At 44.6% G+C, this 26436-nt stretch overlaps 1 protein-coding gene across 1 annotated transcript in view; it reads right to left on the reverse strand.

The window, feature by feature from the left end:
• Positions 1 to 26436, reverse strand: part of LOC148521326 (uncharacterized) — a 168457-nt gene that overhangs the window by 68884 nt on the left and 73137 nt on the right. The window contains exon 14 of the mRNA XM_088475367.1: positions 9842 to 9941. Coding sequence (XP_088331493.1) covers positions 9842 to 9941 — 100 coding nt within the window. The remainder of the gene's footprint in view (positions 1 to 9841; positions 9942 to 26436) is intronic.

Raw genomic sequence — 26436 nt, forward strand, 5'->3', positions numbered from 1 at the left:
TCGCTCATTCAGACATAGAGGCGTCAACAGACCGCAAAGAGCGAGCGCTTAATTTAAATATCCGGCCCCTTTTTCAGAACGACCGTCCGCAAATAGCGTCCGGCTCTGAATCAGGCTCACAGTCCCTTTGAATACTGGATGGAAAAAAGACAATTTGGAGCCCCTTGTACAAACTAGCTATGGTGTACTTAAGCTACCCACCCTCCAGTGTGTAATCGGAAAGTGTTTAGCACAGCCAGGAATTTCGTGAGCAATTGGCGTAGGAAGCTACTTCCAAAAAATGTGGAAAAACTGATCTTCATCAAAATGAACTTTAATTTCTAGGATCAAGATCTTTGCTGCCAATTACACCAAACAGAAAATTATGCAATGGTGGATTCCAGTGGGGATGAGCTAATATTGTGTGATGATATTAACAACACTGATGAGGGTGATGATGATGATGCTATCTTCCAACTGTGATGATGATTAACAACACTGTTATCTGCCTTAAACCCATTTGTAGTTTGGTTTAACCAAACTATAAAGATTGTTTCTTTTTTTGGACCCAAACAAACCAAGCACATCAGCCACAAAAGTGGCAGTCACTATAGCTGAAGTGCATGGTTTGTTAAACTGTGCATGTTCTTTTTAATACACAACATAAGGGTGGGTGGGTAGGGCCCAAGGACAATTTCATTGTGCACCTTTTTTCATTATGAGCTTTGCCAAGATTATGTGTATTTGACAGGCAGCATATATTTATATTACTGTACTTTACTGGAGCATTGATGTTCTGTATCTTGCAAGACCATCCATCACGGTGCTTCTCATTCAGGTGTAGAGGTCCTATTTCCAGCAACTTCTCCACATATACAGAGTAGTACCATCTGCTTTATCATCCTTTATTATGTGTGTTTGACAGGCAGCATCTAATTGACAATGACGAGTACAGATCATCCAAGTTGCTCATTTCAGCTTTTCTTCCTTTAGAAGAATTTGAAGCATAAGCTCCAGCTTCTCAACTCTCTTCTAGAGGTCACAGCAGCAGCATAAATCAGACATTCTGGACAGCCACCCATCACAGGTGTTCATGTTCTGTATCTTGTATCTTTATGATTTGATTGGGCCTGTGAGATGCTGACTGAATTCAGTGTGTTTGTAAACTCACATTTGTATGCTTGTTTTTCAATAGTTTTTTCCATGCCACTAAATGCTTAATACTCCATCTCCAATGCTTGTATTGACCTGAAGGAATCGGTATGTAATGCCGCCGGATGAAATACTGAGAGCGGCAGCCTGGCGGGTCGAAATCCCGACAGCTGAAGGTAAGTACCCAAACCCACCCCTCCCTTAGGGGTGCCTAACCCAACCTTCCCCCCTAGTGCCTAACCCTAACCTCCCTCCGTTAGTGCCTAAACCTAACCCCCCTTCCCCTAGCCTCCGGGGGGTGCCTAACCCTAAGTCCCCCTGGGGGTCCCTATACCTAACCCCCCCCCACACGGCTAGACACTAAGACACCCGGCATACCTTTGTTCGGTATGCTGGGTGTCAGGATTCCGTAGTAGGGCTAATGATAAGCTTCGGGATTTCGACGTCTATCTTTAGTCCCATGTCGGGATATCCTGACTGCATCCTGACCTGTGATTTGCTGTTAGGAGAAGTGTGATGGTTGGATATATATTGTGTTGTTTTCTAGGCTTTTACCATTAGGCTATTAGTTCTTGATTAATGAAAATATTCTAAAGAGTTGTATAGTTTATGAAACTGCCATCCTGTCTGCCACTGCAGTGCCGCTATGTTTTATAGATGTGTTATATTTTTTTAAACTGCCATGTGTTTGTGCCGCTGCTCTGTTGCTTAGGTCAGCTCACTGCAGCCTTTGGCCAATATGGGTGAAAACAATATTGTGAGTTGTGAAGTGGTCGACATTGGCTGGAAATGAATGTTATAGCGTTTAATAATACTGTAGGAACAAAATCAGGTTCAAAGTACATGATTTTAGCTGTTTTTATACAATTTTAAAGAAATCCAGAGCCAAAAGCAAAACATTTTAGGGTGGTTTTGTCAAAACCAAAGCCAACACCCGACAATGATTTGTCGGGTCTGCGCACAGCTCTAACACTGTATATATATATATATATATATATATATATATTGAACTGAGTATTTATAACTAGAAAAACACATTAGTTTAGTGGTACTTAAATGTTATTCCAGTGGTTCTCAAACTCAGGGCCTGATTCAGAGCCGGACGCTATTTGCGAACGGTCGTTCAGAAAAAGGGGCCGGCTATTTAAATTGAGCGCTCACTCTTTGCGGTCTGTTGACGCCTCTATGTCTGAGCGAGCGAACAAAACATGCGCTCGCTATTTTGTAAAGAAGCCCCCTGGCCGTTCGCATCATACGTCATCTCCACTATTTATTAGATTAATCGAGTAGATCGAAAGGCGTCTGAACTGCTCGCAGTGCTTGTGGTAGGTTTTACTTCCCGCAATCACTGCGAGCAGTTCAGACTAAAACACAACCAAGTGACGTGGTCGATGACGCTGCTTTGTTAATTATGCACACCCATTAAACGCCCGTTTTTACCGTTTGGCACGCCTGCGTTCGGATCTACACTCCCCGTTTTCAAGCACCTACCCCTGTTACCACCCACAAACGCCTCATTCTGTCACTCAAATTAGCAGGCCCTCGCTGTTTTGCGAGCACACGATTTCCGACCGCAATGACTGGTTGGCGCATGCGCATTACGACCCATACGCATGCGCAGATGTGCGAACATCGCTCGGAGCGAACGAGCGGCCACTTGCGTCCGGCTCTGAATCAGGCCCTCAGTCCTCAGGGCTCCAAACAGTTCAAGATTTCCAGGTCACCTGTGTATCTTTAAATGTGCTAGGTGGTCTGGAAAATGTGAATTGTTAGAGATCATGAGGACCGAGGTTGAGAAGCACTGAGAGAGTCAATCATTGTATGCAGTGCTGAAATAACAGGGCAGGCAGGGCGGTTGCCCAGACGCCTGCACACATACAGTAGCAACATCACTATCATAAGGGGCACTTTGGCTTATGTGAACAGGGGTGTCTGTGTGGCATAATATGAACTGGGGGTACTACAGTGTGTTTAACACAGTAATGATATTTTTTTATAACAGTCAGAATTTCATATTGACAATTTTATTGGCAGGGGCCCTGAGGCCCTCATAAACATTACTACACCCTTGATCGTATGTTGCTGAATTTCAGTCGACTGTTGCCTCTAATAAAACTTTGAAATTGCCATATATAAGACTCACCACTTTCTGCAAGGCTAAGTGGCAGTGGGCCTGGTTCAGATGTGGACACTAATGCATGCGCCGCTGCAATTTTTCCAGAATTTGCAGCTGTGCTAATATAAAAATGTTAATCTCAACATTCCCCTTGTGTACTAGTGTGCGATGGACCGTGCAAGCCCTAAACAGTGGAAAACTGCTGGTGGATTCAAACACTCTACTAGTGGCACACAATCAGCACAATCACCATCAGCACTTACAATGATCTATGGCTGGCACAGTGTCTCCTTCTGAACAAGTTCTTTGTGGCTGTGGCTCTGCGTTTGATAATGCAGCTGCGTTTACTGACACGCATGTGACACTCCCGTAACATGACCATGAGACGATCTTTTATGTGATCACTTCAAGCCACCTCCCAGTCACCTTCCAGGAACGTCCATGGCTGTCCACCACCAGCTCTATTCAGGGCCAGATTAATAATGGGGTGGGTGGAGCTTCAGCTCCAGGCCCCATATGAAAATAGGCCCTTTAGGATCCACTCCAGCGGATAGGAAAAAAAACAACCTTTTCTCCTATAACCACCTACAGGACACAGAGGGCCTGATTCAGACCCGCTCGCAAGCGGGTCGATGTGGCCCAGTGTGAATGCGCGGCGTGTGCACTACGCATGCACGAGCCCCGGAGCGAGCGCGAAAAGTGCTCACTCTGGGACTCACTACACAAGGGGCGGCTGTTGATGTTGATCGACAGCTTGCCCCATTTTGTAGGCGTGGCGGGGGGGTGGCTTCACAAACGGAGGCGTTTCCATGTGAACGTCAGTGAGAAGTGATGTCAGTGAGAGAGCTTCCAGCTCTATTTGAGCCAGAAGCTCTCTGGGGCTTGCGGCCACGAGACCCTACCACAAGGGTCTCGTCGCAAGCCCGATGGTCGCAATGGTCTTGACCATCACGACCATCATCATGGCCGCTCGCAAAAGCTGAGGGTGGTAACCCACAGCCATGCGAGTGGCCAAGAGGCCGCAACTAAAAAAACCTGTGCCCGCCCTGATTCAGAGCGAGCGCTCGCTTTTTGCGAGCGCCTCTGAATGAGGCCCAGAGTTGAATGCTCTGTGGCCTGTCCATTCACCTCTTGTCCAGCCAATCCGAGTTCCAAAGCCCCGTTACTCAAGCCCCCCTTCACCAACGGGGCTGTCCGAGGCTCCAACCCCATGCTGTCCGAAGCTCCGCCCCCGGCAGCACTAAGCCCCACTAAGTCCCTGTGCATGGCAGCAAAGCTCCAGTCACTTGATGCCCCGCTCATTCACCCCCCCCAGAGATTTATATGTCCCACAGTGGTGACCAGGTGAAGTGCTAAGCTTCCTCTCATTTGATGCCCTCATCCAGAGGTACCTGGTGGCAACAATAATGAGGTACTGTACTGTTAGAGGGGAGGAGAACATCAGGAGAGGTAAGAGACCAAAAATGTGTGTGTGTGTGTGTGTGTGTGTGTGTAGCTACCTCCTGCGCTGGGATGAAAGAACATTGATAAAGAGTTCTGAAACACTAAACACCACTTTTGATCAGGGCCGTAGCTAGGGTAGTGCAGCTGGTGCCATCGCACAGGGCACCACAGGTTAGGGGGCGCTGTTTGGGCCTGTCAAATTTCTATTTATTATCATTCTTGCTTGTAGCTTCCTCTTATTTCATCCCAAGCATCTCCTGGCCTCTCCTATCTCTTCCCTGGCCCTTTACCATGAAACCATGGCCCTTTTTTGGGTGCATTATGTCCCTTTGAAAAATGAGGGGGGTGCCAATGCTCTTTCTGGCACAGGGCACCAAAAAGTCTAGTTACAGCTCTACTTTTGATATCCTGTGCTTGTGTACTAGGGGTCTGATCCAGAGATGGACGCAATGGTAATTACAGATGCAGATCAAGCGATTGTTTGCCATTGCGCATGCGTATAAGCTGCACTGAGCATGCGCAGAGACCTTACTGCGATTGCAGACGCACAGTGGAATCCATCGCACAGTGAGCGACAGGCATTCAGTGTTTGGAAGCAGCAACGGAGGGTGGTCTGGAAAACAACGCATGTCTGACTGTTTAAAAGCTGTTGCATGGATGTGCATAAATTAGTCCCTGGGACCTCTTACACAGCATGAGAGCTCTCTGCAAGTCAGGAGAGCTGCTGAGTCTGCGGCTGGTCAGACATGCCGCAAGGGCAAGATGGCCGCTGGATGTGCGTCAATATTACTGATATTTATGCAGGTGAGCGACGTCGTGAGAATGCAGCAGTGGGCGTCCTCATGCTCGGGTGATCTTTGGAACCATTAGCATATCTTAAAGTCTATCTCTGAATCTGGCCCTAGATGTCCAGAGTGCCAGCCATCTATTCCGGATATATATATTATAGTTGTTATTAGAGATGAGCGTTTTGGATTCTGTGGAATCCGGACCGCTCCGAACATAGGGGATCCAATTCCACCCGAACGCTGTTCAGGTATTCCCCGCGAGAGAATCCGACGTCAGCGCCCCACTAGTGTAGGGCAGAACGCTGTGATAGCGGTCTGCCCTACACAGAAACAAACACACAGCCACCAGCGGCAGCTGTATGTTTGTAATAGCGGCCAATGAGAGTCAGGCAGACTCTCATTGGCTGCTGCTTCCCGGAGGGAGCCGGCTGGAGCTCACTCATGAGCTCTGCCTTCCGGCTCCCCCCGCTGCGGGTGATAGGAGAGACGTCACGATGTCTTTCCCATAGTGTACAGAGGAGTGGATGGCTGCGGTCACATCAGGAGCGGGGATTCAGGTAAGTTTTTTTTTTCCTGTGTAAAGCGGCACTACTGGGGGCAATACTAATGGGAGCACATCTACTGGGGGCATACTACAAGGAGCACAACTACTGGGGGCACTTCTAATGGGGGCATACTACAAGGGGCACAACTACTGGGGGCACTTGTAATGGGGGAATACTACAAGGGGCACTTGTAATGGGGGCATACTACCGGGGACACTACTAGTAGAGGCATACTACTGGGGGCACTACTAATGGGGGCATACTACTAGGGGCACAACTACTGGGGGCATCATACAAGGGGCACAACTACTGGGGGCACTTCTAATGGGGGCATACTACAAGGGGCACACTACTATGGGCACTTGTAATGGGGGCATACTACTAGCGGCATTACTACTTGGGGCATACTACTAGGGACACTACTACTGGGGGCATACTACTGGAGGCATACAACTAGGGGCACATTACTGAGGGCACTGCACAGGGGGGCACTACTACTGAGGAAATTGTGTGAGGGACACCACTGCTGTGGGCATTGTATAAGGGGCACTACTACTGTGAGCATTGTATAAGGGGCATTACTACTGTGGGCTTTGTGTATAAGTGTCACGAATGTGGACATTGTGTAAAAGGGGCGCTACTGTGGGCATTGTGTAAAAGGGGCACTACTGTGTGTCGTAACATAAATAAGAAACACTACTTTATGGTGTAATGTGAATCAGGGGCACTATGTGCGGTGTAATGTGAATAAGATTGTTCACTGTGACTCCTAGGGCCGTAGCCCACTGTGTAAACAAGTACTGTGACTCTGCTGGCCGTACCCCACCAAGGGTCCAAGGACCATTCCATCTTGCACTACCTTTCATTTCTGCCACTGCTGTGTGGAAATGTTTCATATATGTGCTTTAAACTGTGGTGTCTGTGCCGCTGCTGTGTCGCTTGGTAACCAGTCAGCTCACTGCTTTGGCCAATAATGGTGAAAACTATCATTTAAACTGTGAGGTGGTCTAACTTGACTGTAAATGACTGTAAAATAATGTTATTGAGGTTAATAACACTCTAGGAAGAAAAAAAGAGACCAATTTATGTGATTATAGATTTTTTTTGTAAATTTTTGTAAATAAAATCCAAATCCAGTCACCGCGGTTTGGCAAATCCAAATCCAAAACCGGACGACGAATTAGAACCAAATCTGGCAAAAATGGTCCGGCACACATCCCTAGTTGTCATAGATCTGCCAGCAGTTTGCTGTCTGAGTTATCCAATTCCATGGGCCATAGTGTGTGGCAATGATGCCCAATGTACTTTGTGATGGTCATTGGAGTTCCACCTACCCCCCCCCCCACATCACTAGTCACTCAGCTGCAGCACTTGTCACAACCCCCTGCAACAGCACACAATAGGCCCTTCACATACGTCAGCTCCAGGCTCATGTGGATATTAATCTGGCACTGGCTCTATTGCATGCTGGTGGTGGACAGCCATGGGCGTTCCTGGGAGGACAGTCATTGATATACAGCCATGGTCGTTCTGCTTGCAACAGCGGTCTCTGTGTACATTTAGTAGTACTCATGCACCGTAGCAAATATACACTCAACTGCGGAAACATAGACACTACTAATGTGTTATCATTGGGCACTACATTTTATGTTTTATCTGTGCAAAGCAATAACAGTAACTGCTGTTTATTAAGAAGTACAGTACCATGGAGGTTAGAATGTGATCAATGTGAACGCACTGTCAGAGCTTAGTAAGAGGATTCCTAAATCTGTACATCACATTTTTTTTTAAATATTTATTACAGCAAAAGTTTATCTAATTAATACTTGGTTCAAAGAATGATAATTCTTGGCAGCTACATATAGAAATGATATTAATAAAATTCTTAAGCCGCAGCCAATTAATTTATAGTATGTTTGGGTTGACAAAAACATACCAACATGAAAGGCAAATGCTTGAAGAATTGCATGCAAATACTAGAGTAATGGAAGCAGAGTTCTGTGCTAGATTTACAGTACTGCACTTAAGAACAGGCTTGTCTACAAATGAGATGTGACATTGACATTTGTTGTGAAATTGCAAGTGCCAAAATGATTTTAATTTAGCATGTATGACCACTGATTGAACTTCCTTGTGTAAATATAGCTTTATATACACAAACACAGCCATCTCCATATCTTTACAGTCCAGGACAAGTATACTTTATAGGTCAATTTTCAATTGTTAATCATGCACCAATTTATATGTAATGATGATGGGAAAAATATGTGATAGGATTGAATTTGAAATAAAATTAACAGAATTGTCCGCAAGACATTAACGGTGAAAAGTAGATTTCTAGTTGCAAAAATACAGCAATGCTAACTATATGCTTTGAACACAATAACATATACAGTATATAGAGGTCTAAAGATAAGTAATAATTTAGAAGTGCTTGAAAATTGAGCAGTAAGTTATACTCTACATTTGGAAGTGTTGTACACTTATATAAAAGTTAATTATCACTGTTTTGTCTACTGGTGGTTCTCCAAGTATCCATTAAAGCTTCAAGTACATGTGTACTCACTTTTAAATGATGTTTGTACACCTATGAATTGATGTATCATTTGTTTAGACATTGTGTTTTTCAATAACGTAATATGTTGGTTTTTAATTTATAACAATTTTATTCAGTATATTGTAGTGTACATAGATATATTTTCTACAGGGTACTGAAAATAAGTTTTTCGTAATTTTTAATAATAGCGGTTATCTAGTAAACGATTTAATTTTGTGAATTTATGTTTAATATATGAGTACAGTTTACTGCCAATATTCTCCTGCCTTACCTATGGCTGGAAGAATCCACTTGCAGTATAATTTGTCATGTGATTTATCATATTGAGTAGGGCATGATGAATGGCCAACTTGTGGGTTGCGGCAGGACTTCATCAGTGGTTTTTGTGTTTGCATAAAGTTTGATAAGTTGGTAACCTACAGTATGGAGCTTGGAGGAAAATCAGAACTGCAGTCCTACTACTTATGCAGTCGGGGCACATAGGTCTGAATCTAAGATTGGCTTCCTGCTGCTCACTGCAGGAGAGATGCATGAAGTATGTTCCCTTCAAGTCAGTCAGGTAGGTTCTGGTGTGTTCATTGGCAGTACATTGACATGTGGCTGTGTGAATGCCTAGCAAATGAAAGTGTACAAGAGTCCCTTAAGTGAAGAACACATATAGACCACCAATGGGAAGAAAAACACATTCAGATCACTGATGAATAAATCACTTAGGATTCTCCTTTGTTTATCCATACTATTTCAAAAATCACACAGTGTCAGTGCATGACTACTGTCTGTAAGAGGTAAAGTCACGAGGAAGGAGGAGCAAAGGGGGTGATGCAAAATAAGAAGCCCAAAGGGGGGATATAAACATGGGCCTGTGGGACATAGAAAATTTATAATGATGAGATCAGTGGCCATTTCAACCAAACAAAGAATAATTACATTGTTAACGTTTTTTATCATTAAGCAACTACAGCACACCGAGTCAATCAATCAAAATGTTCCACATAAACAATATATACATGTTGTTTAGATCATTATGTGTATGTACCATTTAAAAAAAAACAACAAGTGATAATACATTTGTGCATAAATCACTGTTTTATTCTACTTGAGGTCCTGAATGTATAAGAAAGAAGCTCAACTTGTTACTTTGTGTGTAATTATTAATTAAAATAAAGTAATCAAAATAAAAATGTATTTATCTTATATGCAAATGTATTTAGCATTCTTTAATAGTAAATAAAAACCAAGGGAGTAAACATAAAACATTTACCCATTCCAGTGCCGGCTGGTGCAACCTCCCTTGCAAAGATTTCTAGAGCTTTTTTCTGTTTGTGATGAACACCAAGCCAAATGACAGCTTCCCGAACAAGCTGAAACGCGTCATAGAGTATTACTAACAGTTCAATACAGAAAACAGTGCAGACAAGATTGACTCTGAAAAAGTAATTTTCCTCACTTAAAAATCTAACATACAGTAGCAACAACATTACAATAAATACATTTAAAATTATTCACAAGGACCCTGTTATATGTATCTTAACAGGTTATATCATGAACACGTATTCAAAGATAAATAACATGCACAGATGTATACAAACTTTTGGACAATGGTCAAACTGCATATTTAATTGAATCTTTGCTTAGAATCTTTTATCCCTATACTAAACAGTTATGCCAAATGATAACCCTTTTAATATGTAATTGTAGACCACTGTTCTGTTCTGTACTGTATACTAAACCATAATGTATGGCCTTTGGAATGATATGTGTGTACTGCTTTATATACATTACATACTTGCCTACTCTCACGGAATTTCCCGGAGATTCACACATTTTGGGGGGTTATTAACATGCAGGAGAGCAGGGAGCCCTCCCAGATATTCATTAGTTAAGTAGGTAACTCATGGCATTTTACCACAGAGGTGCAACCTTAATGAGACAAATAACATCACAATGCCTGCTGCGCTTGCTGCTTGGGCCTCCACTCCAAGTTCCAATAGTTGACAAGTATGTTATATGTTTATTGGGTCTTCCCAATTCAGAATAACAATTTCCATTAAATTCCATTTCTTATTGATGTCTATGACAGGAAATTCCAAGCTGGATGCATTTAGATCTCAATTTATAGCTTTCCCGGATTTGTAGATATCAGTTAGCACAGAGGAGACCATGGTTGTTCTAAGAACAACATCCACAGACATTAGAATGGATAGAGTCTTTACTGGATGTTGGATTGGTAATACCCAATGAGTCAGTTAAACTAGGAACACCTAAAAAATATTAATGAATGAATCAGCTGGTATAGTGTTTTCAGTTTGTTTAAATCAGCAAATAAATGGTAACTGTGCAACAAAATGTTCAAACAGGTGTCATGTTTGTTTGTACCCAGCAACGTGCATTAATTTATTGTCACTTAAATATTCAGTAAAATATGCTTTTGGACAAGCGGTGCCCCCCACACACACATTATCTAATCTTACTATCTATCTATACATATATATCTATATATATCCTGTGATCGATCTATATACACTATATATATATATATATATATATATATATATAAAATAAAAGTGAACATTTGTCTTTCTATACAAATCCACAGTTTAGAAGCCACGATCATGAAATTTTACATATGAGCGTATTAAAATACGGCAGAGGCAACTAAAAAATGTTGCAATCAAAATTAATTACTGTTTTTAATTAATGAAAAACACAATTTTTGCATAGTATTCACCCTCTACAGGTCCGGTACGGAATTACAAAAGGATTTAGCTTATCTACTATTTTTTCTCTTCTATCTTCTCTACTAAATCAAAATTAATTACTGTTCATTTTTAATTAATTAAAAAACACAATTTTTGCATAGCATTCACCCTCTACAGGTCAGGTATGGAATTAGTAAAGGATTTAGCATATCTACTATTTTTTCTTTTCTATCTTCTCTACTATATAAAAGGGAAAATTTGTCCTTTTGTACTTTTGTCTTTCTATACAAATCCACAGTTTACAAGTGATGATCGTGACATTTTACATACGAGCATATTAAAACACGGCGGAGGCAACTAAAATGTTTTAAATGGAAATTAATTACTGTTAATTTTTAATTAATTAAAAAACACAATTTTTGCTGGATGCTCATTGTGGGGTCTCACGGCATATGGGTAGTGCCTTGGAGCAAGCGTTTTGTGTTGTCATGTTTTGTCATGATCTTAATGTTTATTATCGAAGAGAACTTTAGCAGGCTTTGCCAGCATTCTCAGCTCTCTGACTGTACCAAATTACGCAACAACATTCACTTCTTTCTTCCAACTGTGTCAAAAGGATGACTTTGCAAGGAACCTGCTGTACTGTGAGCTGCCAAAATATTACACATGGAAAGCTTCTCTAAAAGTTTTTCTGCGCAGAAAACAGGGAGTCGCTGTAGATGGTTATCCTGGTATTAGAGCAACAGAAGCTCTTGGCCGTGTTTACACTGTACATCCTACAAATTTTGAATGCTTCAATCTCCGAAGTTTGCTTTACACCGTTACAGGTCCTACTTCCTTCGAAGACCTTAGGTCTGTTGACGGGGAAGTTTGTCACACTTTTCGTGAGGCCTGCCTAAGGATGATGGAGGATGATGTGGAAACAAACATTCTTAAAATCCTGGGCAACACCAGGTACTCCAGCTAGTATATATATAAATATACACACACATACACAGTATATATTTACTACTAACAGATTGCGCCCAGGGATTCATTTATATAATGGAAACTGCTATCTGGCAGGTATTGTTGGTTAGATATACCATGTACCATATCATCTCTTCTGCATCCCACTTCACGGAAGTCAGTGAGTTTCAACCACCCAGAGATTTCAGGAAAACTTCAATGCTGTGTGTTGAATGGAACAGATTGGGGTTATATCAGTAAACCCATTCCTCCTCAGTTAAAAGTACTGATAGGGAGAGGAGTCATAATAGATAAATGCCAGATAGCGGCTTTCTTCAATTGAATGACCATAAGGCTTGGAGATACTGTACATAAACAGACTTTTTTGCTATCATTTAAAAGAAATCTTGAAAAAGACTTTCAAACAAAAATGATTTGTAAAAAAATTAACACACATTCCTATATTTGAAAGAATCAATTAGGGTAGTGTAATAATATTAAAAGTAAATTCTATACTATAAAGCAGGATATTTGTACCCCACTTCTCTGGGTCCATCTGGGAGACATTGCTCACCATAGGGTTGAGTTGAGGGCACAGGAGCTGGCACATTAAAGAATAATTAAATCCCTCAGCAATCTTCCCACAGTTACAAGCTACCAAAGACTATACAATAGGGTATAAAGAACTGGAACATACCAATCAAGTAAATAATCTTCAGAATGAGTGTAAGGTAGGGTATGCTTTGGGCACTAGATCAACTTAGAGAAATGGATTTAACAGTGAGTACCAAAATGTTCTCCTTTATTCCAGGAAATTCTGCTCACCATAGGGATATTCCAAAGCTGGCCTTTGAGGAGGGTACACTTAAACGTAGCTGAAGGAAAAGCTAGAATCTTTGGATGTGAATATCTGGAACGACAAAGCTTGATAAATGTACGGACAGAGGGCCTGATTCAGACGCGGTCACAAGCGCTGAGCGCTCGCAACCAGCTCCGTCATGCGCATGTGCGAGACCCGGCAAGCGATGGGTGCTCTGTCGCTCCGGGTCTCACACCAAAGGGGGTGAGCTGTCGATGGTGATTGACAGCTCACCCCGTTTGGTAGGCATGGCCGGGGGATGGCTTCACAAATGGAGGCGTTCCCAAGCGAACGCCTGCCGTTTGTGGGCGCCCCCACTGACATCACAAGTGATGTCAGTGGGAGAGCTTCCGGCTCTATTAGAGCCAGAAGCTCTCTGGGGCTTGCGGCCACGAGACCCTACCATCATCCTGGCCGCTCGCAATAGCTGTGGGTGGTCACCCACAGCTATGCGAGCGGCCAGGAGGCCGCACAAAAAAATAAAAACAAAACGCCCAGATTCAGAGCGAGCGTTCTTTCAGAGCATCCGGCTCTGAATCAGGGCCAGAGTACCAAGTGGAGGATTGACACAACTGCTTAGTTGCAGCTACATGCCATGCTGCCCATGAAGCACCAGTTGAATAAGCCAAAACCTGAGCTGGAACTAGCCAGTACCAGAGTATACCTGCTGGATGGTGGACATGATTCATCTGGCTATAGTCAATTTGGAAGCTAGTCAACTGTTCTTCTGTGCATTGTATATTGAAGAACAAATAAGCTGTCTATCTTGCTAGGACTGGCAGTCACATCCAAATAAAACCGTAATGCTTTAAAAACATCCAAAAGAGCAACCTGAGTTTTCTCTGGAGTATACCCACACTCTTCTAGTGAAGGTATGGCAATCTCATGATCAAACTGACGAGAGAGCCATATGTAAGAACTCCCTGCCCTGTCAAAATTAATAAAACAGAAATAAAGATTGACTGTACATGAAAGAGCACCAAATCTGCAACCTTCAAGCTGAAGCAAATGCTAGAAGGAAGGACACCTCCCATGTAAAATATTTTAAATTCACTGCCTCCAGAGGCTCAAACGGTGGAAGCCAAAAGGAGGGAATTAAGGCCCTCATTCAGAGCCGTACGCTCTGAGCAGAGCGCACGCTCTGCATGAGGGCCGGGCTCCATTTTCATGGAGCGTCCTCCTGGACGCTCGTATAGCTGTGGGTCACCACCCACAGGCTATACGAGCGTGCATTTTGATGGCCGCGATGGTCGTGACCATCGCGACCATCGAAATTGCGAGCCGGAGCCTGAGGTTGAGGTTTTCAACCACAAGCTCCGGAGTGATTTTGGCTCTATCAGAGCCAAAATCACTCCCACTGACATCACTAGTGATGTCAGTGGGCCGGCTTCTGACGGGAGGCGTTCCCGTGGGAACGCCCCCGTCAGGGAGGCACGCCCCCGGCACGCCCACCAAAGGGGGCGTGCTGTCAATCAACATTGACAGCACGCCCCCTTTGATCGGACACAACGAGCGAAGGACTTTCCTTCGCTCGTCGTGTCTGGCGCATGCGCACGACGGAGCTCCCTCCGTCGTGCGCATGCTCAGTGCAGACCATCGACCCACTTGCGAGCGTACAGCCGCTCGCGAGTGGGTCTGAATCAGGCCCTAAGATCCCAATCCATAAATAAGAGTGTTCACACCAAACCACCAGTTTTCAAGACTGTATGGTAGTTGTGCAGCTGGAGACAGGCTTTATTTCTATCCACATACAGTAGTCTTTACCACTCTTTCAGAAAAACCTCTCTCAAAAAACTGGATTCTACCATCCTTCAATCAAAGCCAGCAAAGGATGTAGATACCTACCTGGAACCACTGTTCTGCTTAGTACATTTATTTACTAAGTTTTACCAATTAAGCAAAAGTAACTAGGACAACTGAAAACGCTAGAAGATGTGGAAAGTTTTAGCTAGGAGAAAGGTGTGCTTCTCCTGAATTTATACTGCTGATAACACTTAAATCAAACAGATTCCATTCCTCACCAGAAATAAGGGATGGGAACAGTAGAAATCTGAGTTCTCCAAATCCTGCCTTCTACATTCAAAAGTAACTGATCTGGATAACCTTCATGATACTGGACTTCTGGCAAAATTCTGGTAACTATCCTGTACCCTGAATCTGGGTAGACTATATTGTTTCTCCCAAATCACCTACCATCTGATCCTGTCCACATGTTGTCTTATGTGCAGGAACCTGAACCAAATAGTCTTAAATTGCCAGCAAACCTGAAAAAGGCTGGATAAGATAACTTATATCCTTATTCTAAAAACCTGAGTACCCATTTCTAATAATAAAAAAAGGAAAACAACCAGAGCTATAGCCTGACTGTTGTCACAACTTTTTTTTTGGTCCAAAACAGGCAAGGTAGATTTTTAGTTTTATCAAACAGAGCTGCATCACTGAAGACATCACAAGCTATTTTGTTCTGTTCTCCTTAGACCAAAAGTTCAGATGTAGGACAGTCCAATTGTGAGCCTTCTATAAGAAGCTTTTGCGGCCCAAGTAGATGTAAGATTAGGTCTAAGAGCTGTCCCTGCATCTACAAATATAGACTTAAGCATACCCTCACACTTTTTGCCTGTTTCTTCTTCTTCTTCTTCTTAAGGTATCGAGCTTCTTCCACATACTATTAAAATGGATAGAAAATGCACCAGCGCTTCACATAAACTATTAAGGCTGCAAAAAAACTACAAAGGAGTAGTGTCTTTTACTCCAAATAGAAATCACAAAAATACAGAGATATAGTTCTTGCGCCACTAGATGGGGTCAACAAGTGTTCATCTATAAAACAAAGGATTACGATTAATCCAGTTATTCCAGTCAACAAACGTCCTTGTACAGTTCTCTTGTCTCAGATCTTCTTATAACCAGAGGTAACACTCTCACGGATGTTTCCAGAGATCATGTGAAAGAGAAGAAGATTAGGCTCCACATAGTAAAGTACTTCCAAACAACCTTTATTCCAACAAAAATATATATATATATATATAAAACAAAAGCACAATCCACAGGATAAAAGGCAAATATTAGCCGTGTACCGTGTAGTTGGGGTGCAGTCTCCTAACACCCAAGCAAGCATAAGATGGAAATTTCCACTACGTCTCCCGGGAATGACTCATGGACTTGCTGTAGTCTAGGAAACTTTCCCCCCATGGTACCAGTCACACACCAACGCGTTTCGACTCACAAATAATAATAGTCTTCCTCAGGGTATGTGTGTACTGTATGCCTTTCACTTATATCCCCCTTACTAGTTCCTCATTGGTTAGTCAATTACTTGAAGATACTCCCATAGGTATCTTACCACAAAACAATCCTTGTACCTTGTACAGTAGATCCCTCATTAATGCACATATCTACATTTATTTCATTACAGTATAACCACCCATTTCGTATATAATCAGCAAATATTTTCAATTGTGTTCCACATCTGGAACGCACAATACTTCCTGTTTCCTAATTTCCTATTAGCCACTGACATCCGGTCCGGACGTCATGTATTTCCGTACCGTGCATCCACCTAACTAACCCCCACGTGAGGTGGCCATGGTAACGGCATCAACATCATAATGCCGCAAAACTTCCGGACTCTCTGCTACTCCTCCATTCAAGCTATCACTGTCGGAGATGAACATCCGGTAGCGCTAGTCGCGCCCTCCACGTGATTACTATACGTCACGTATATAGGTTGTTTGGGAGTACTTTACTATGTGGAGCCTTAACTTCTTCTCTTTCACATGATCTCTGGAAACATCCGTGAGAGTGTTACCTCTGGTTATAAGAAGATCTGAGACAAGAGAACTGTACAAGGACGTTTGTTGACTGGAATAACTGGATTAATCGTAATCCTTTGTTTTATAGATGAACCCTTGTTGACCCCATCTAGTGGCGCAAGAACTATATCTCTGTATTTTTGTTCTTCCACATACTGTTGTCAAGTCCAAAACCTGATGAACTGCTATAAATAGATCTTCACTGACCATGGAAATGACCATTTGGAGTCTCTCTGCTGTTCTACTCCTCATAGGGAATCTGGATCCAGCGTCCTGTCTCCTCAATTTGCAAAATGCTGCAGAGAGCAGCTGTTTCCCCTGCTTACCTCTGCCCATAACTGCAAGGTGGGCCAATGCTACCTGTAACATGCAGAAGTGCATCTCTATAGCTCTGTATACAATCTTTCAGAGTGTTCGAGTGTTAATGCTGAGAGCCATACTGTCACAATCCGGTGAAAGTGATCCTCTGTGGAGGACGGTGAGCCGGGGGGTTCAGGTGACTATCGGAGTGACTGTGGCTAGGTCTCCTATTTGTGGCCAAACCCAGGTTTGGCTAGACCTGCCCAGAGGCGTGGAGTCTAACTCACTTAGTGGTTTTCTCCAGTGACCCCTCCAATTGGGATTTGGTTTTCCGCTGCACCAAGTGAGCAGGTCGCGGCCCTCAGGACAGGTACCTGGGAATGGCAGAAGACCGGAAACTATATTACGTTAAGTTATTGCTAGAACACTGGAGATACACTGGAACACAATTAGAAATCCTGATCACTGGCTTGCATGACATTACTGAGAATGTACTAAGAATCACTAAGAAATCCAGGAGCTGACTAGCTCAGCAGCTCAGGGAGATGTGGACACAGGCAGGTACTGGAGTTTGCTAAATATGCAGGAAAACACAAACATATACTAGGGATTGCACATACAAGAGTAGAGTGGACTCAAGAAATATATTGGGAATGTGGTACTGGACAAAGGCCAAATACTGGGAGAGCTAGAAATGCTGGTACTGGGCAAAGGCAAAATACTGGGAATAATTATATATGCAGGTGCAGATTGCACAGACAAGACATATAGAGAAGATAGGCATACACTGGGAGAGTGCTAACTGCAAGTGCAGATTTGCACTGACAAGACACAGAGCAGATTGACACAGACATGTGCTGGGAGGACCAGCTGTGAGCTAATTAATACCAGCAGGTAATCTGACACTTCAGTAATACAGGGTAATAGCCACAGGAAAGCTGCAATAGAATTAGCAGCACATATACAAAGACACACAGGGAAGGGACATGAAACACTGAAGTACTGTGAGAAAGCTAAAGTCTCAGAGTAAGGTTTAGCATGGAAGCTAATACAGGAAACTGGGAAACTGTGAGCGGGCTGAAGCAACACACTGAAGGATTTAGCATAGAGCAACAGTGGGAGTAACACAGGCACTTGGAATAACGAAGTTGAACAGCGTCTTCCTGGAGTTCTGGAGGTGGATTTATACCCAGGGGTAGCAGATTACTGGAGCACAGCATCAGCTGACTGAAATCATGCTACCATAGGTTAGGAGTACTGTCACATGAGAGGAACTGTCATGGCGGCGCCCATGATGGGAACTCCGATCCCCAGCACACACAGCCGACCATGGAAGCTCCCAAAAAGCACCTAAGGCAGAATACTCAGCCCACATCCATCACTGCACCAGACGTCTGACCGCAAGGAAGTCAGGGGAAGCCAGCAAGGAGGTGAGAGAGGCCAATCCTAGGCTGAACCCTGACAGTACCCCCTCCTTTTAGGATGGGCACCGAACACCCATAAAGGCTCAACTGGAACTCCTCAGAAAGACACAAAAAATATATTTGAAAAACACAGGAAACTCGAAAATCTTGATTGAAGATACAATAAGAACTGGAAAATTTAGAAGAACAAGGTTCCCAATACCAGATGGATTCTGAGACTAATAATCGGAAGGAATAGTCAATTTGGTCAAAGAAAGGTTGGTCACCAGGAAGTCATCGATTCTTCTTCTTTTTCCGAGACTTTTTCGAACCACTTGAAGAAGAAGATGACTTAAGTTGCAAAGTGTCTTTCATGGGAACTACCGAAATTGTTTTTTCATCGTACTCAGGATCATAGTCAGAATCTGTGTTATAATTCATCATCCTTATGCCTCCTTGAGTCTTATCCTTCTGGACAGGTTGTTTTTGTACTGGATCTTTTTGAGAAGGACTCAAAGAAATGCATCTGAGCTTAATAGCAGAGGGTGGTACTCCAGAACTGGAGACTTTGTTGAGATGAGTATCCTCGAGAGAGCTTTAAGGATAAGTTGGACCAAATTCTTTAATGACTGCCGCAGTAAAGGCTACTAAATCTGACAGCATTGGATCCTTTGAATCATAAATAGGCTCAACCCAGTCCCAAGCTTTACCTCGGAAAGATGAAATTATAAATTTTACTACATTAGTAGGCTTGATTTCAGACCATGGAGAGGATTTCATAATAGCGATGAAATGATCCACCAAAGCATGATACTGCGTTATATCTCCATCAAAAAAAAAGGACATAGAAACATCAGATGGATCCTGAGGTATACCTTTAAATGTAGTGGTAGCATCATCTTGTGAACCTCTTAACGGATTGGGCACTAAAGCATTTGACTTTGACACAACACTAGAGGATTCTTCCTTGAGTAAAGAACCGGAGATCTTTCCTTGGGATACAGATTTTGAAATCCCTTTTTGAGATGTAAAACTTGAGACTTTCCCCTGGACTATGAGACTTGATACCCCCTGCCAGGGTACATAACTAGAAACCTCCTCTTGAGGTATGATGCTTGAACCCCTATCTTGGGGAGTAACACTTGGAAACCCTTGTTCTTGGGGTACAAGACTTGAGACCGCCTCCTGGGGTAAGACACTTGAACTCTTCTTCGGAAATGTAATACTCGAAATCCCCCCCTGGGAGATGGCACTAGGGATCCCATCCTGGGGTGAGACACTTGAAGTCCCCTCCAGGGGAATAACACCATGAACCCCATCTTGGGGCATTACATTGGGAACCCCATCCTGGGGTAAGACACTTGAATTCCCCTCCTGGGGTATAACACTGGGAACCCCATCTTGGGATGAGGCACTTGAATTCCCCTCCTGGGGTTTAACACTGGGAACCCCATCTTGGGATGAGGCACTTGAAATCCCCTCCTAGGGTATAACACTGGAAATCCCATCTTGAGGTATAACACTTGGAACCCCATCCTGGGGTGAGACACTTGAGGTCCCATCTTGGAGAATAACACTTGAAATTCCCCGTTGGGGCACAACACTGGGAACCCCATCCTGGGGTGAGACACTTGAAATCCCCTCCTGGGGTGAGGAAACTGAAACCCCCTCTTGGGGTGCGAGGCTTGAAACCCCCTCCTGGGGTGAAGAACTTGAAATAAGGACTTTCTCTTGAAACAAAACATTTGATATCCCCTCCTGGGGTATAAAACTGGAAACCCCATTCTGGGGTAGGATACTTGGACCCTTGTCCTGGGGTGAAGAACTTGAAACAAGAACTTTCTGTTGAAACGTAACACTGGAAATCCCCTCCTGGGGTATTACACTGGGAACCCCATCCTGGGGTGAGACACTTGAAGTCCCCTCTAGGGGAAGGACACTAGGAACCCGCTCTCTGGGTAAGAGGCTTGAAACCCCCTCCTGGGGTAAAGAACTTGAAATGAGGATTTCCTCTTGGGGCGTGACACTTGAAATCCCTTCTTGGGGTATAACACTAGAAACACCCTCCTGGGGGATAGCATTTGAGGCCCCTTCCCGGGAAACAAGATTTGAAACCTTCTTTTGGGGTGAGAGACTCAAGGCCCCCTCCTGGAGTACAGAACTTGACACTCCCTGTTGGAGTATGGGACCTAAAACCCCCATCTGGGGAAGCTGACTTGGCTTTTCCTTTCGGAGTATGCAATATGAAACCCCCTTTTGGGATGCAAGAACACAGACTTCCTCCTGGGGTGAGTGGCTCAGAACCCTCTCTTGAGGTATGGAACTTGAGACCCTTTCTTGGGGAGTAACACTTGAAATTACGGTCCGCTCCTGGGGCATAACACTCGAAACGAAGGCCTTCCCCTGAGGCATGAAACTCGAAATGAAGGCCCTCTTCTGGAGCGTGAAACCTCGAAACGAAGGCCTTCTCTTGAGGCGTGTAACTTGAAACGAAGGCCCCCTCCTGGGGCATGAAACTCGAAACGAAGACCCCTCCCTGGGGTGTGAAACTTGAAATGAAAGCCCCCTCTTGGGGTACAACACTTGTAACCTCCTTCTGGGGTGAGAGATTTGAAACCCCCTCCTGGGGCATGAAACTTGAAACGAAGGCCCTCTTCTGGGGCGTGGAACTTGAGACCCCCTCTTGGGGTGCGAGACTTGAGACCCCCTGCTGGGGTGCGAGACTTGAGACCCCCTGCTGGGGTGCGAGACTTGAGACCCCCTGCTGGGGTAAGGAAGTTGAGACCCCTCCTGGGGCTACTGACTGGAGTCCCGTATTGGGAAAAGCAGAATCCGAACTGGGACCAGAACAGGCAGAATCCGGGCTGGGACTGATGGAAATGGAATCCGGGCCGTGACCAGTAGAAGTGGAATGAGTAGTGTCCCTGACTTTAGAAGGTTGAAATATCCTCCCAATATTTCTTAGACGAGGGTTGAAGCATCTTGTAGCAGGGCCCCAATCGAAAACTTGAACCTTCTTTTGCTTAGTGGACATCACCTCCTTATCTGTAACTGAAGAAATGGGAATCACTGATGGATGATGGGGAGAACTGAAAACGCAGACATTAGGAGTCACACACTTTTCACCACTTCTCAGTGGGCGCAGAGTACAGTCCTTAAGAAAGTGATCGTCATAACTGCAATATAAACACAGATGCAGTTCCCGGCGTCGCTGAAATTCAACCTCAGTAAGTTTAGGGCGCAGGTAACTTTGATGCTTTACTTTAGTTTGCATGGAAAAGCTTGTAGTCAAGTCAGGAGTAGCACTAGAAAGCTTGGAAATAACTTGAAAAATTTTGGGACAGAGATTTTGTAGTTGTTCTAGAAGCCAGCAGAAACTCTTGAAAGGTTCAGGGTCACGAATATCAGGAAATTGGGGAACCAGAGGACACTTGAGAGGTTCACTAGCTTGCACAGAAAATTTTTCATCTGTAGGGGTAATTGAAACTTCGGAACGAAACTGTGGAGAATTCACTGGCGGAACTTGTGGTGTGTCTGGGGCCAAAGCAGCTAGAACTGAAGGAATAACCGTCATTTGACTAGAGAGTTCTTGCAGCTGCTGTCTGAATACATTGCAAAGCTGTCTCCTGTGCAGACAAACGAAAGAGTAAATCCTGAAAACCTGCTTCAACCTGGAACCCAGCGGCTTGCATATTAGGCTGTTCAAACTGTCACAATCCGGTGAAAGTGATCCTCTGTGGAGGACGGTGAGCCGGGGGGTTCAGGTGACTATCGGAGTGACTGTGGCTAGGTCTCCTATTTGCGGCCGAACCCAGGTTTGGGTAGACCTGCCCAGAGGCGCGTAGTCTAACTCACTTGGTGGTTTTCTCCAGTGACCCCTCCAATTGGGATTTGGTTTTCCGCTGCACCAAGTGAGCAGGTCGCGGCCCTCTGGACAGGTACCTGGGAATGGCAGAAGACTGGAAACTATATTACGTTAAGTTATTGCTAGAACACTGGAGATACACTGGAACACAATTAGAAATCCTGATCACCGGCTTGCATGAGATTACTGAGAATGTACTAAGAATCACTAAGAAATACAGGGGCTGACTAGCTCAGCAGCTCAGGGAGATGTGGACACAGGCAGGTACTGGAGTTTGCTAAATATGCAGGAAAACACAAACATATACTAGGGATTGCACATATAAGAGTAGAGTGGACTCAAGGAATATATTGGGAATGCTAGAAATGTGGTACTGGACAAAGGCCAAATACTGGGAGAGCTAGAAATGCTGGTACTGGGCAAAGGCAAAATACTGGGAATAATTATATATGCAGGTGCAGATTGCACAGACAAGACATATAGAGAAGATAGGCATACACTGGGAGAGTGCTAACTGCAAGTGCAGATTTGCACTGACAAGACACAGAGCAGATTGACACAGACATGTGCTGGGAGGACCAGCTGTGAGCTAATTAATACCAGCAGGTAATCTGACACTTCAGTGATACAGGGTAATAGCCACAGGAAAGCTGCAATAGAATTAGCAGCACATATACAAAGACACACAGGGAAGGGACATGAAACACTGAAGTACTGTGAGAAAGCTAAAGTCTCAGAGTAAGGTTTAGCATGGAAGCTAATACAGGAAACTAGGAAACTGGGAAACTGTGAGCAGGCTGAAGCAACACACTGAAGGATTTAGCATAGAGCAACAGTGGGAGTAACACAGGCACTTGGAATAACGAAGTTGAACAGCGTCTTCCTGGAGTTCTGGAGGCGGATTTATACCCAGGGGTAGCAGATTACTGGAGCACAGCATCAGCTGACTGAAATCATGCTACCATAGGTTAGGAGTACTGTCACATGAGAGGAACTGTCATGGTGGCGCCCATGATGGGAACTCCGATCCCCAGCACACACAGCCGACCATGGAAGCTCGCAAAAAGCACCTAAGGCAGAATACTCAGCCCACATCCATCACTGCACCAGACGTCTGACCGCAAGGAAGTCAGGGGAAGCCGGCAAGGAGGTGAGAGAGGCCGATCCTAGGCTGAACCCTGACACATACAGCCTGAAACAAACCACTGGAGCCCTGCAGAGACAACTTGTGGCTATCAGTCTGAAAGTGTATGCAGAGGGACAAGCTGCTTCCCCACAGGCAAGGGCAAATATAAAAAAAACATAACATAATGAAAAGGACAAGTAAAAGAAAAAAGCTAAATAGCTTCTTTAGTTAATCAACTCATTTGGGTACCTAATGACACTGCAGGAGGATTGCTGAGGAGAAGAGCTTTGTACCCAAAGTAATTAACCTTTTAAGTGCCAGCTGCAGTGGCCTCAGCTAAACCCCATAGAGAGCAGTTTCCACCAGATAGGATGAAGGAGAAAATAATCTATTACATGTTTTTTTGTTTACTTACACTGTAGCTGTTATCTATTTACAGCAGATGCTTTACAACATTATAAAAAATTCATACAAGTGAAATAAAAAAGGCATTTTCTTGTTGGCTTTTGAAAACCAATTCCAGTAAATCAGAATTAGTACGTCAAATGTAATAAGAAGTGTAGTGTGGGGTACAGTTATCACATACTACTGTCCACTTATTCTCTTGCTATCATAATTTTGCCTCTCTTGGGGCTCTATTTACTAACATTATTTTTACTAAAATAAAGTGAAAAAAGATGTTTTCACACCCTTTTCACATTATTTTAGTATCACCTAAAGTTACTAAAGGGCAATTGGAGTAGAATTTGTAAAATTCTACTCCAAGCCCTAATTTTCACTTATTTTTAGTAAGTAGATCGCATTTCCCATAATTGTAATGGGAAATGCGATCTCTGTGCAAGTTACTAAAATTAAATTGTGAAAAAATTCCAGGGAAAGCCCAGGATCTCCCCCGGTTACCGGACTCCTAGTCCGCTCTAACAGGCAGTGCAGAGCCCGGAGCCGGCCCCAGTGATTAACTGTGTGGTCTAAACAGACCACACGCTGATCACTGCTAACTTACCAGGAACCGGAGATTGGGGCTCCGGTGTCCGGTGATGTCCTCCCTCCAGTCAGCTGGTGCCCCATCCTGCACTGGGACCCGGTCAGCTGACCAGGACCCAGTGCAGGATGGGAGATCAGCTCACTGGAGTCACTGAGCACATCACCGGAGTCCCGATCACTGGAGGGAAGTTTAATTAACGGAGGGAGGGAAGTGGGGGGGGTTTGCAATCGCAGGGGGTGGGGCTTAACATCAGGGGGTGGTGCTTAGCGGCGGCCAATCGGTGCATGCCACAGTATTTTTGTGAAAATATCGTGTTAAGTGTGCGGAGGGGATTCGTAGGGACAGAGCTTTGTCGCAAGCTCTGGGCCTGATTCAGAGCTGAATGCTCTGACCAGAGCGCTCACTCTGAATCAGGGCCCTCCTCCATGAAAATGGAGCGGCCTCCTGGATGCTCGTATAGCTGTGGAGCGGCCTCCTGGACGCTCGTATAGCTGTGGGTGACCACCCACAGCTATAGCGAGCGTCCATGATGATGGTCGCGATGGTCTTGACCATCGCGACCATCGGACTTGCGACGGAGACCCTGCGGTAGGGTCTCCCTGCCACAAGCCCTGGAGTGATTTTGGCTCTATCAAAATCACTCCCACTGACATCACTAGTGATGTCAGTGGGGCCGGCTTCAGATGGTAGGCGTTCTCATGGGAACGCCTCCGTCTGGCAGGCACGCCCCTGGCACGCCCACCAAAGGGGGTGTGCTGTCAATCAACATCGACAGCACGCTCCCTTTGGTGCGAGACCCGGAGCGATGGAAAGCCCGTCTGATGATGTCAGTGGGGACGCCCACAAAACGGCAAGCGTTCCAAAAGGAACGCCTCTGTTTGGCCGGGCACGCCCCCTGCCCGCCCAGCAAACGGAGCAAGCTGTCAATCAACATTGACAGCTCGCTCCGTCTGCTTCGAGCCCGCTAACGATGGATGATCTGTCGTTAGCGGGGGCTCACGCATGCGCATGACGGAGCCGTCTCCATCATGCGCATGCCCTGTGGACCAACATTGAGTCGGTTGCGAGCACTCTGAATAAGGTCCTAAGTGTCAGTGTTATTCATCAAACATGTAACGCAGGAGATATCAGTGATATCTCCTGGTTACAATTGTCCCCCGATAATTTTCACAGTCCCCATACTATGGAAATTATGAAATTCATCAAGTTCCGAAAAGGTATTATTTTCGGAACTTGTCAGTGATGATGTATGCCACCCTGATATGGAGTACAGCATCCGATACAGCAGAGGGATCTGAAAAGATCCCTCTCTGCTGTGTCCTCTTACTTCAATACAGCTCCCTCAGGCTCCCAGAGCCGGGGCTAGGAGAGGGCACAGCAGCGGCAGCAATGGACCTGCACTGAGCTGCAGGTCTGACCGGGGGAGGAGGGGGTGGGCCAAGTCTCCGGCGGTGGCGGATGCAGGAGCATTGCAGAGGATGAAGGGGGTGTCGGGGGACCAGGGCTGCAAGTCTGAGGTAGGTGGGGGGGACAGACTCTTCAGCAGCGGCTGCTGCAGCAAGGATGGGGGGAATGGGATAGACAGACACCGCTGGGGTTGGTGGGTGGGCGGGCAGACAGGCAGGGGGGAAGGAGGTTTCTTCTGCTGCAGATTAGTCTCTTTCTGCAGCCTGTCTTCAAGCTGCGAATACATAAGCTTGAAGACAAGCAGTGAAAACTGACCAGTTGCAGGAGAAAAGTTTATCACTTCCTAAAAACTGCTTCGTAGAAACAGCAGTTTTTCTGAAGTGATAGTTTAGGGCAAGAGGCATGATGAATGCCTCCTAAACTGTGTTTGAACTTATGTTTTGATAAATAGG

Source organism: Taudactylus pleione, unplaced genomic scaffold (assembly GCF_031769625.1).
Source record: "Taudactylus pleione unplaced genomic scaffold, aTauple2 ptg000170l, whole genome shotgun sequence".
Classification (NCBI taxonomy): domain Eukaryota; kingdom Metazoa; phylum Chordata; class Amphibia; order Anura; family Myobatrachidae; genus Taudactylus; species Taudactylus pleione.